The following is a 13321-nucleotide window of genomic DNA, read 5'->3' on the forward strand; positions in this document are numbered from 1 at the left end:
GATGCGACATGATTTTACATTGTACAGGCACTCTGATGCCTGATTCCTATGTTAAATGCACTCACAGACCCGATTTTCAATTGTACACCCACCCTGATGGGTGATGACTATGTGAAATGCCCCCCCCCCCCATTGTTAACGCCACCCCAGTATCAACGCCAACCCGAAGTGTGGTGAGCGCAGCGAGGGGCGGCGGTACGCATCCTCCGACCTTTTCATACCCCCACTATCCACATCGGCGTGGAGTTGATTGTATATAGTGTGGCGAGCGCAGCGAGACACCGAGCCCGAAGCGTGGCGAGCCCCGTGAGGGGACGCGGAATAAAAGTGAAGTAATCTGCGTCCGCTCGCCACACTATCTAAAATCAACTCCACGCCAATGTGGATAGTGGGGGTATGAAAAGGTCGGAGGACGCTTACCGCTGCGCTTGCCATGCTTCGGGTGGCCATTGATAGTGGGGGTGGCGTTAACAATGGGGGTGCATTTAACATAGTAATCACCCATCAGGGTGCCTGTACAATTAAAAATCGGGTCCAATTTGGTCGCATCGCAACACATGCAATCGGATCGCATGCGATGCGACCAAAACTATGTCGTACAATGGAAATCTTGGGCACCTTGATAATACACAAGTACCAGTCCGCCTTTGCCGGGCTGCGAGGTGCCAGCTGAACTCTGACTTCTTTTATTTTTAAAGTGGCAATCATTCATAAGGCATGGGCATCAATCATTCACTCCTGGGCAGCTGCTACACTCACCCACTTTACCAAATCTGCAGACAGAAAAATCACAGCTACGTTCGGCATATCGCAATACCATGAATCAGACCCTTTATGTATACGTTACAGGGCCCGATTCATGTCCGAGCACTTGTGGGCCCGATCCGGACACCACATTTGTCCGAACCCTTCGGGGGCCGCAGTGTATACGTGACATCACATGCAGCTCCTACGACCAAAACAAAATGGCCATCCTTCGCTGAGCAGCAGGGGCATCCGGTGATGGCTTCGATGTATAGTGAAGTCCTCACACTTTAACGATGAACCCACAAAATGTTTTTGTTTATAGTTTGTTTGGCAGGAAAAGGCCATCCTATTGCTTTTGTGAATCTAGAACAATCTTATCCAAATGGGGGCGCCACATTTTCACATATACTTCATTATAATCCTGCATCCTGTATATTGTGTCATTTTATGCATTTTGGCTTCAGGGAGGTGATTCATACTTCAAGGATTATTTCCTAACTGCAGTAATGTTCGCTTTCTCCATCCACATGACTCAGAGCTTACACAGGAAAAGGGTCAGATTCCATTGCACCTGTATGTTCCACACGCAGACTGCACAGAATTGCCCATAAATCGTTATTTCTGCCACTCTGGGCATTCCAGAGTTTCAGTATGGAGGGGGGCGGCTCATCCCATTACTAAATGGCATGAATAAGGGGCAGGTGAATGCAATTGATTGTCTCATTAATAAAACCATTGTCATATGCATGGGCTGTAGATAAATTTGCAATTCTCAGCCATTTCTCTCTGGTGGTTTTTCAAGTGGAATTTTTTTAAGCTCATCCACCAATTTGTGCTTGGGCTGAGTCTACAGAACCTGTCAGACTTGCTCCCCCCCATTCCCCGCTCCTCAAAGTGCTATATCCATTCATTATGCCTAATTAAAGGTTACCACGGGTCAGTCAAAGACTCTGGGCAGAACCAACATCTACAAACTTTCCAAACTGCTGCACAACTATCTCCTGCTCAAAGCTACAATTGGTGTGGTTCAATCGCACAAGACCATGTATTTATGATAAGGGCTATTTAAGCAAAGAGGCCCCCTGCGTGTTATAATAAGGACCTTATAGGTGCATTAATACAGGGGTGTGCTACCACTGACAAAGTACAAATGTATCAAGAGGACAAGAAAAGAAAAGATTTGTCGTGGTGTGGTGCACCTATTAGAGAGAGTTAATATTAAAGCATAACCTTTATTTTTCCATTAATAGGGCAAGCGAAAAAATATTAAAAGAAAACCCATATAGACAAACAAGTGACTGGTGATGTGTGTTTAAAATCACACATGTGGACGCTTTGTGTGTGTTTGATATTTATTTAGAGCAAACAGGCTTATTCTGAAACCATTTGTGTTCCTTGGCTGTATTATTGCAACTGTTTCACTTTGTATATTTCATATGTTGCTATAGAAGAATTTAATTGAGACAGAGTATTGAGTTACAAAAGACAAGTAGGGGTATTCAATGCTGCGGCGAGGGGATTAAACAGCGAGGATTGCAGAAAACCAGCGATCCTCGCTGTTTAACCCCCACGCCGGCCGCTCGCTCTATTCAACGTTATGGGGAAATCCTCGCCGTCACAGGACGGCGAGAATTCCCCAAAACAGCGAGACCCGTGGCTACTGCAGAAAACTCGCTGTATTTAGCCGCGAGTCTCGCTGCTTCTGGGGCAGCATGCGCCAATTCCCCCTCGCTCAAAAAACGGAGCGAGGGGGAATTGGCGTATGAGGGGGGTGTGTGTTGAATACTGTCAGGGTGAGTGGTGACAGCGAGCAGGAATCCCTGCTCGCTGTTGCCGCTCGCAAACAGCATTGAATACCTGCCAAGGAATGAGACTGTCTGTGCACGAGGATATGATCGGTTTCTCCTACTGGAGGAATTTATAGTAACTCAAATTACTTTATAAACTCTCTCCAATAGGTGCACCACACCACGACAAATCTTTTCTTTTCTTGTCCTATATCTCCTGCTCAATACCAGGACAGGTTGTCCAACCTGTTACACAAGGACGGCTCTTCTCCCCACGGGCAGTATGTCAAACACACATGACACTTATGGCGGTATTAGTACATCTGGAGCTGCCCGTCGACCATTTGACAGTCAATAGATTGGCATCAAACAAATTGACATACAAAAGGTTGACACGATAAAGGACGATACATGGAGGTAGTTGAGTTTTTGTTTTGTTTTTTGAGTGTCAAAAAAAAAAAATCCTGAAAAACTCATGTTGACCTTTTGCTTTTTTTCTGACTGACAGTGTAGGCCTATTATTTAGTAATGGCCTATCCAATGATATCTGGCCTCCTTCCTAGTAGGCAATGGGTAACGAAGAAAGAAAAGAAGGGTGGTAACGAAGAGTTGCAAGAAAAGGACATTGGTTATTCAGAAGCCATGTTACAAACTTGGATTTATAATACTTCATCAACTTTTTGGCTTTTTAAAAATGATTCCATATCCAACATGGATTATAGGGCGGCCGCGCTGAATAATAATTATTTTATTTCAATAGCGATCTTTCTCCAATAGGACTCAAGGTGCTTAACAGAGGGAATGAATGTAATACAGTACAGGAAAAACGAAGGATTCTAGAGTGGGGGTCTCTCGAACTGTGCGAGGAAGCGAGTTCCGTCGCCACATGGCTAAAGTCTGAGCCACATGGCTAAATCGGAAATGAAATTCATCAATACTAGGGAAGGATAAAATACATTTCCCCATGGTTTATCCTGAGAATGTACTGTATGAATGTAATCTAACAGCATCTATACTATGTTATTGCTAGCTAGTGGTCTGAACTGTAGACTTTTCCCATCATGCTTGTTGGTTCTACCGCTTATTTTTTCCTTCATTCTAGATTTGGTAGTCATGTCATTTTTTATCATTGCTTCCCTGTTTCAGCGGTTACTGAAGTATAATGAACTCTGTGTCCAGTTTGGGGATTTTTATCTTGTTCCTCATTTAATTCTCTGTTCATTGTTTTTGCCAACCCTACATTTTGTGATGCTATAGAGATTCCTTATATGGTTACGTTACTAAATGTTTCATTACAATGAAAAGTAGCATTTCAATTAAAATATTTTTTTGGGGGGGAAAAAACAATTCGATACAATGCGGTTGTCAGATCGGGATTTTATTTCTTATATAGCGCAGTATATTCCGTTGCACTTTACAATTGGAAACAACAGTGATTAAACAAACTGGGCAGATACAAACCGACATGGAGGTAGATGGATGCGAAGTGACTGGATCTCTGCCCAATTTGGTTCCCAGATCCTGCTCTACAACGGTCTGGCTGAATGATCCCCCTAAATGACCAGGGTGCCAATATACTCGGTTTTCCCATTCCCGTTAAGACATTTCCTAAACTATGCCAAAACCATAGGCCCCATCCGTAACCCGCTTGTTAATTCGGAAGATCTAAAAAACTAAGATAGTGCATTGTAATTTGTATTTTGGTTTTGTGTTCCTGTAAGAGAATCCGGAGCTCTGAGTAATTAGATAAACAATCTCACTGAGTTTAAGTAGACTTTGATTCGGGCAACATACCAGCGTAGACAGAAGACAGGTTGCTTTAATGTACAAAGCCAGGCAAAATGACTGGGATTTGCAAGGTAATCCTCTTAGGGTGAGATTTTCTGATGAGGCAAGCAGCGGCCTTATCATATTAATTCCAGCCGAGGTGTTCAGCTCTTGTGCTGGCTGGTGGCTGAGCAGTGACGGGGAGAGGGGGTGAGCGTAGCGTAGTAACGCAGCGGGGAGAGCCAAGCACTCTGCTCCCCTGGAATAATTGTATAAATCCACCAAAACTAATGACTACTTACATGAACAACCTAATCCCTCACTTCTAAAAGGGGAACACATTCCATGTCTTCCTTTATTACTCAATAAAACATCGTCTCTACCTGTAAGTATTAATCACTGTATACAGGGAGTCTTTTATCAGTCTAATGGGGCCTACACACAGGGCATTTTCTAAGCGATCTGACTTAATTTGACTAGATCGCTTAGTAAATGCCCCAATATCGCTCTCTGTGTGTAAAGGTCATAGTGTTGCGTGGCCCCTTCACGTCGTTATCGCCAGCTTGCTGGATAAATCTAGTCAGATCACTGGTCATATGATGCCAGTGTTCTCACAGATTGCTCAGCAAAATCTCCCCGCATGTAGGCACCATTAGGAGGTAATCAATTAGCCGCAGGCTAATTATCGGTGCTGGAGTTATTCAATTAATCCTAAATTAGACCTGATTGTTCAGCTGTGAATTCGCATGCCGTGCAATTATCGATAGAAGGCGTATGCGTACGGCCAGCACCACACATTTGCAAAGCCATCCTGCGATAAAATCCTGCTAAAAATTTTTTATTTTTTTTAATTGCTGGTACGATAGTTGATTGACATGAATCTGGTGTTTGAGGGTGGGTAACCAGACGAATTTTGGGAATATCACGCCTTTTGGGGAACTCATTTGACGTCAGCTCAGATCTGACAGTTTCTATTGCAGCCACTGAGTAAGTCCTGGCCTACGCACAGACTGCAGACAATGGGGGAAAAAATGGATTTGCACCCATTTGCCGATCCAGCTAATTTCTTAAAGCCACGCTAAGCAAATTACAGGTTTGAACGGGGCGGGATTTCACCGTGGCGTAGTGGTGTATACCGGATTACTGGGCTCAGGTCAGAATAAAGCCCAGCAACTGCGGCCATATTTGCAGGGAGAGACGTATTCGGGATCAATAACAAACACTATAGTGAACCACAGCAATCAGACATTTCCTTTCGCTGCATAACTTCTGATCAATAGATAAGATAACTGCTGCCCAGCTGCTGTGGTTCAAAGAACTGTTGCACTTAAATGTACATTATTAGAAAACTAGAAAACTAGAGCAAACTATCTTTCAGGAGACAGCGCCCATTGTTTAACAAGTAAAATAAATGGCTCTAATGCTGTGTACACACAGTGCAATATGATTGCTAGCGATATATTGCTAGCAATATATTGCCAGCAATCATATTGCTCAGTGTCTCCTTTTCATCAGCGATGAAAAGGAGACACTGCTACGGGGCGGAGGGGGAGTGCAGCAGCAGCAGACGCTGCTGCTGTCACTTTGATGGGTGGAGGGAGGGAGCAGCGGCACGGGGCTGAAGTAGCGCAGCAGCAGATGCTGCTGCTGTGACTGTCACTGATGGGAGGAGGGAGGGAGCAGCGGCACGGGGCTGGGGAGATCAATGCTGATCTCCCCGGTGCTGACCTCCGTGAAGGGAGGAGGGAGGGAGCAGCGGCACTGGGCTGGGGAGATCAATGCTGATCTCCCCGGCGCTGACCTCCCGGCACAGCGATCGCTGGGAAAAGCCGCTGGTCGCAGGAGCATGCTCCAGCGACCAGCAGGGAGTGCGCTCCAAATCACTGGCCAAATTACTGGCGCTCCAAATCACTGGCAATATGGTCGCTCAGCGACCATATTCCCAGCGATTTTACCTAATATTGCTCCCGTGTGTACACACCATTAGAACGACTTGCCCACATTGCATGTAATGATATGATAATATCCAGGAAGAACCAGCTCACCTCTCCCCAGTTGCACGAATCCCAAGACGATGATCAGACAGAGGGCGAGCAGCTTTGCAGCAGCGAATGCGTCCTGTACCCGCGTGGCAGCTTTTACGCTGTAGCAGTTTATAGCGGTCAGTAGCACTGAAAGACAGAGGCGGTATCATTAGCAGCGACACAGGGCAACGGTATCACAGAGAGCGGGAGCTGCACAGGAACAACACTTAGCTGGACAGTACATGACGAAAGCCCACGTACAAGCACAGAACAAACGGGGGCTGGATCAAACACGGCAAGAACAGTGTGTACGGATTATAACACAGCGACCCTAAATTGCACCAGACTACAAACATGACGTGAATGTTATACTTTGTGGAGTGGTTCGCTGCCTTGACAGTCACATGATAATATTTGGGTGGAGAAATCAGAAATGATGGCTCATTGCATGGCAGCCCCCTCCTGCTGACCCCGGTTAGGCCAGTAATAATGCAACTCTCTAATACCCTCATTAGTTTTCTGGCTACACTAAGGGGTGATCTACCCAATCTGATTGGGACAAAGGTGCCATTGTGTTATCTGGCAGGTACGGGTCTATAATCTGCCAGCTATTCATCCCTGCATTAACTGGTAACGGGCATTTGCTGGTTCTCCATACAAGAGGAACTCCCCCCCCCCCCCTCATAGGAATCAGTGTGTGACAGATGAAGGGGTTATTCCAGTTTGTAACAACATCTATTTATTTTCAGCTGTTTAGCACATGATTCAGTGGACGTCAGGGCCAATCGCTCAGAAACAGAACCTCACAGGCCATATTACATGGTGATCCTGGCCTGGTTCCATGTTTACATCCACTGCTGCAGCCTCCTGTGTTATTAGTCACCTCTTACGTATGGAACTTTGGGGGGGGGGGGGGGGGTGTCAGGGGGCACAGGGGCATTCTGCCATATAAAGAGCTGCTCCTTATGTAAATACAGAGCTGGCTGAGGCAACAGACAACCTGGCAACAGCAGAGAGGACAGCGAGGCACAGAAGAGCAGGAGACCCAGTGAAATGCCCCTTCCACTAATGTGTCTGTAGTGTGGTGTGAGATGGGATAGAGGCTGCTATTATACCTGCCATGTTGTTTGGGGGGTAAATGGAAGCTCTCACGAGCAGGGCCCTTATGTGGTTTCCATTCACTTACTTAAACCATCTGACGGCCCCAAATCCTGCGGTTTTCTGCCACCCTGATACTTATTCCAGTGCCGTCTGCGGGTTTAGCTATGTGTACGTACCCTGTACTTGTCCTCTGCTGCTTATTTATGTACTGTAATTGCCCACTGCGGATCCCTTGTGGCACCATAAAGGGTATAGGTCATAGGATAAACTCAATGACGATCGACAGGGCTTAGGTCGACAGAGTCGGAAGATCAACACAAGCCTTAGGGCGACAGTCAAAAGGTAGATATGAGTTTTTCACTTATTTGTCCCGAATGTCGTCATAGTCACTAAGTGCACCGTGTTCCCTCACATGGCTCACTGCGCTCATTACACTATTTTATTCTCCCACCACGCCGTAGTGGATGGTAGGGCATGAAATACCACCTGTCAGAACAAGTCGGGCAAAAAAGAAAAAAAAAAACGTGAAAAACTTGTGTCGACGTTTTGACTGTTGACCTTCCTATTGTCGATCTACTGCTTGTGTCGACTAAGCCCTGTTGATCTTCAGTGGTCAACAATGTATACAGCCATAACAAAAGATAATACAAGCATTCTTTTGCAGGCATGTCACAGAAAGGATCCAGCATCTGCTCACACCCACTTCCTAAAACGGGGTGTGTCACCAAAAAGTACTTCTGAGAATTTGTATCCAGAAACGTCACATAATGGAGGACTGTGCAAAGTTCTGATCTCACATATAAGATAAACGTCACCCTATTATACTCTGTAAATACAGTATAATATTTACAGTTACAGAGTATAATATGTTCCTGAGGTTTATGTTGGGAGTGTTATACGGCTGAAATAAAGTGCATCCTTTGGCTTAAGTTTGACCCTCTGCGCGTGCCGTCACCTGATCTGCAGAAATACCTGCAAGTGGTGACCAGGCTTATTAAGCAAGGTGTCACCCCCAAAGGTCCAGGTTATAAGGATAAGCCACAATTGAGCACAGGTGAAGTCAGCTGCCCACCCCCCTGCACGCGCTTCATTACCATAAAGGGATGGGCGTTCCCATATGGTTATGTGGCTGCCCAGTGCCCCCTACCCACTGTGTAGGGTGCATGCACCCCGCAAATAGAATGTTCGCTGTGGGCGCATGAACCCTGCATCTGCGCAGAAATGTGTCAGCCCATGCGCAGACACACACCATTGGTCCTCCGTGACCGAATCAATTAGAATAAGGTCCCATATGTGTAACGTGTGTGTGATACAATCCATAGCAACCAAACAGGTATCACTTTATTCTTAGTCCCATTCTGTTTAAGTAATAGGTAAACATTGTATATAAAAAGCCAAGCGATCTTCTATTAATACATCAAACACTCTTAGATCAACCAGATCTAGGATTCTATTGTCCTACACAAAGCAACAATGTTATTGTTGGTACCTAGACATCTAACATAGCAACAGTATCAATGGGACTCCGTAACGTGCACCGATACATGACATGACGGGATATTATATATATATATATATATATCTCTGATGCTTAATAAAAGACTGATTCAGCATCACCGAAGACATTATTAGGAATGATATGACCAAGTCCTGTGCGGTGATGGGCTCAGCGGACCATATGCCAAGACAGCCCAGACACAGAGCCAGCTGCCTTCATCCCAAGCAGAGTCCCCTGCTGTGACAATAGGGTCACAAGACCAGCTTAGCATTGCCGTATTATCACTGACATTTCAGCCTCAGGTGCCCAGACAGTACTGAGGTTACAATACAGGCAAAAGAATCCTGGTGCATTCTGAAGCCATTCTCTAACCACCGTGTTGGAGGACTTCTGTTCTAGATAAGAGAAGCTGGCTCACTGAAAAGGAAACAGGGGGTTCCCACAGCAGCATCCCCCTACAATACGGTTGTGTATAGAGGGAAGACATCTTTATGGCTCACTGGTTTTAGAGTTCATTCTAACTGTGTGCATTCCTGGCAGTGAAAGGGTTGCCAAGAGGTAGTTCCCGCGTGGCTGCCCGCACATTTCCTGGTGTGAAAAGATAGTAAATACTATATTGTTGGTGCTGTGAAAGTCCCCAGCTTCTCCAGATGGACAGGCCTAGTGCACACCCATGACACAGTTTGCAGCCAATAATAGACATTTCAGTGGGGCCTAAGGGCTGAGACAGAAGCACGGTGCACCCTCTAATACTACTGTAGGGTTAATTTACTGCAAGCGAGGCCAGGCTGGGCTCTATATATACAGAAGCCAGCCTCCCAGATGGAACCAGTTCCTATAGCAGCAATGTGCAGTTTGGAGGCTGATGTAATTCTAGTGACGGGCAGCATCAGGGAGGGGACACGTGGATTGCAATGAATGGGAGGTGGGGCACGCTCAAGCAGCCATGTGCTATAGTAATGCTGGAGATTACAGAAAGAGGATGGTGAAAGCCGGAAGGAGAGCGATGGTTGTGTCTGCGGAATAATGCGATTGTAAGACAAAGGGCCTCATTCCAGCACGACAAAGGAGGATAGGTCTCTACTGATGGAAGAATTGGGGGAGAGGGGCATGTAAACCACACTGCAGCAGCATCATCCTAGCCGGCATGCGCTCATTAGGTGGACAGTCAAGAGGTCGACCAGTATTGGTCAACAGTTAAAATGTCGACATGGGTTTTTAAATGGAAAAAAAGGGACATGTTCATAAGTCACCATCGCAGTGGGCATAGTGGGAGAATATAATAGTGTGCCGAGCGCAGCATGGCACTGTGCCCAAAGCATGGCGAGCACAACAAGCCATGCGAGGAGACGTGGTAGACTAATACGGTGTCATGTCGACCTTTTGACCATGTTGACCTAATGCATGTTGATTTTTTTGTTGTGTCGACCAATAGTGGTCACCCTACTGACCCAGCAGCTGCGGTAACACAAGTCCCAGCAAGTCATATCACAGTATATGGCTCCCATAGGCCAAGCGTCCTTAGAGAATTGGGAGTTGTTCTCCTGCCTGCAACTTGACCATTCTCCTTAAGGTGCACGGTACTGGCACAGAACCCCCCCCCCCCCCCCCCCACACCTCACCAAGTCTTTTCCCATTCATTATGAGACATCCTTTGTGGCATGTAAACATGATGCAGTTGTATATGTGTGATAGTCACAGAGGGAGGCCAACACATGGTGGAAATATACTTCAGGAGATATATACTGTATATGTTAGAATACACTGTGTAACAAGAGGCAGGGCAGACACGTGCATGGCAGGGTGTGTGCATGACACAGTTATACAGATGTACGGGGGGACAGTCCAGAACATGTGGTACACTAACAACTTTTTATAGATAGATAGATACTGTAGATAGATAGTTGGCATTAGGACAAATGATATATAGGTATATAACATAGGTAGACATATTTATGTAATCATAATCACAAGGCAGCAACACACACATCTTATGGAAATATATAACACAGGTATTACTCCCAGACACATGACATAACAGTATATGTATAGAGGGGTACACGGGGGTATACAGTATGTATATAGGCGGGAATATATGTATATAAGGAAGTATAGACCCAAGGACGCAGTGGCAGGCCACATGGGGATATATGTATATAGAGGGGTACGCTGGGGGGGGGGGGGGGGGGGAGAATATGTCTATAGGAGTTGTTTATATGTATATAATTGGGTATATAGTCTAACGGACGCAGAGGCAGGCCACATGTGGTATTTGTATATAGCGGGGTACACGGGGGTATATATATATATATATATATATATATATGAAAGTGTGTATTGATCCGTGATTTGTACTGTATTTTTGTTATTTATTCAATGTTATGCCAAGCTTTGTCTCCCTGTATTGTTCCTTTTTACGGCGCTGCGAAACACTTGTGGCGCCTTATAAATAAAATTATAATAATAAAAAGAGAGAGAGAGAGGTGAGGTGTACACGGGAGTATATATGTATATAGGGGGTATACGGGGTATATGTATATAGGGAGGTATATAGACTTACAGACGCAGAGGCAGGCCACCAGCTTGGCGGCGTCTTCGGGCACCGGGCAGGTGGGGAAGATGGGTTTCAGCAGGTAGGTGGAGAACACCAGGGCCACGATGTACTGCGAGGACGGCCGGATGATCAGCAGCTCCACCCAGAGCTTGAGGAAGGCGGGCAGCGGGCCGTACACCTCCAGCACATAGGCGTAGTCCCCCCCGGACTTGGAGATGGTAGTGCCCAGCTCGGCATAGCACAGCGCGCCCACTATAGAGAACAGGCCGCACACGGCCCAGACCACCAGCGACAGTCCGGGCGAGCCCGCCTCCCGCAGCACGCCGGTCGGGGTGACGAAGATTCCGGAGCCGATGATGGTGCCAACGATGATGGCCACGCCGTTCACCAGGGTGATGGAGCGCTTCAGCTCCACGGTGCCCCCCCCAGCCGGGACCCCGCTCCCGTTCTCCCGGAGCATCTTCTCACTGGCCTCCTCTTCATGTGGCCCCGGGAGTCCTGACTGCCTGCGCTTCACACCGTCCCCTGACATGGCCGCCGACGGGTGTCTCCTGTGCTCAGAGGGTGCCCCCAGATGCCGAGTCTGCGCCCCTAGTGCTACTGATCCCTATGTCAGAGAGATGGAGGGGACCCACCCACTGTCCTCAGCCGGGCTCTGCTCCCTGCCCTGTGCCCTGGGGTCTACCGGGGTGCTGCTCCCTCACTGTGTACCCCCTCTATCCCCCTTTAGTACGGATGCTGTGCCCTACTCTACTAGTACTGGTGCCGAGTACCCCTCTTCTCTGTCCCTGATACTAGTCCTCAGACCCTGGTGCTGGCCAGTCAGCAGGTGCTAGACCTCCCTCCCTGGTGCTGTACTGTGTTCTGGTCCTCTGTCCCTGTTGCTGGAACCTAATTGAGTGCTGGACCACTGTCCCTGGTGCTGGACCCGCAGTGGGTACTAGTCCTCTGTCACTGGTGCTGGACCCTCAGTGGATTTTGGTCCTTTGTCCCTGGTGCTGGGCATTGGATGCTGGACTACTGGTGCTGGGCAGTGGATATACTGGACTACTGTATCTGGTGCTGAACCACTGTCCCTGGTGCTGGACCCTCAGAGGGTGCAGGACCACTGTCCCTGGTGCTGGACCCTCGAGGGTGCTGGTCCTCTGTCCCCTGGTGCTGGGCAGTGGATGCTGGTCCTCTGTCCCTGGTGCTGGACATTCAGAGGGTGCTGGTCCTCTGTCCTTGGACCCTCAGTGGGTAGTTGGGTGCTGTCACACGTGCCTGGATGCCTTTTTCCTCCACGTGGTCCCTCACTGTGCAGGTCCTGTGTGCCGTGGCCCCTTGGGTCCCTCCAGACAGCTGCAGCCTGAGCTTTCCACCCTTCCAGGGGCCACCACAGCTCCTTGTAGTGATGATGGGTAAGTGAGCCGCTGTCGCGGGTCACTCTCGCCTTATGTACGACACCCACCCCCTCACCCGCCGCACAGGTTTCATTCGCCTCCTTCCCCAGACGTCAGCAGCAGAACATATTAATGATGATGCAACATAGAGCGTGGAGACAGAGAGAAGAGGACGCCCCCTGCTGGCAGCTATCGACATTGCAGGGATTCCTGCTGCATCCTTTTCCCCCTGTGAGTGACAGGTGCATGGGGCTCACCTGGGTTACTACAAACCACCCGGACTACATGCAATGCATAGCCCTGTACTTGAGGCATGTCACATAGATGAGTGGAGAGAGTGATTCACTCTGTACACACAGTGTGTTTGTACTAGTGACATCTGCAAACATTGTTATCTGTATTACCTGCGATTATGCTGCAGTCTGGCACTCAAAAGGGTATCCAGAAGCCTTTGTGGACAA

General features: G+C 47.5%; 1 protein-coding gene across 1 annotated transcript in view; it reads right to left on the bottom strand.

Annotated features, from left to right (window-relative positions):
* SLC7A5 (solute carrier family 7 member 5) overlaps positions 1-12975 on the bottom strand; it is a 31357-nt gene extending 18382 nt beyond the window's left edge. Inside the window, exons 1-2 of the mRNA XM_083164769.1 lie at positions 11485-12975; positions 6347-6472 (exon numbers count right to left, since the gene is read on the bottom strand). Of these exons, the coding sequence (XP_083020895.1) occupies positions 6347-6472; positions 11485-12010 (652 nt within the window). The 5' untranslated portion in view covers positions 12011-12975. The remainder of the gene's footprint in view (positions 1-6346; positions 6473-11484) is intronic.
* Positions 12976-13321: the final 346 nt, after the last annotated feature.

The sequence above is a fragment of the Crinia signifera genome, chromosome 11, assembly GCF_055691185.1.
Source record: "Crinia signifera chromosome 11, ASM5569118v1, whole genome shotgun sequence".
NCBI classification, from domain to species: Eukaryota; Metazoa; Chordata; class Amphibia; order Anura; family Myobatrachidae; genus Crinia; species Crinia signifera.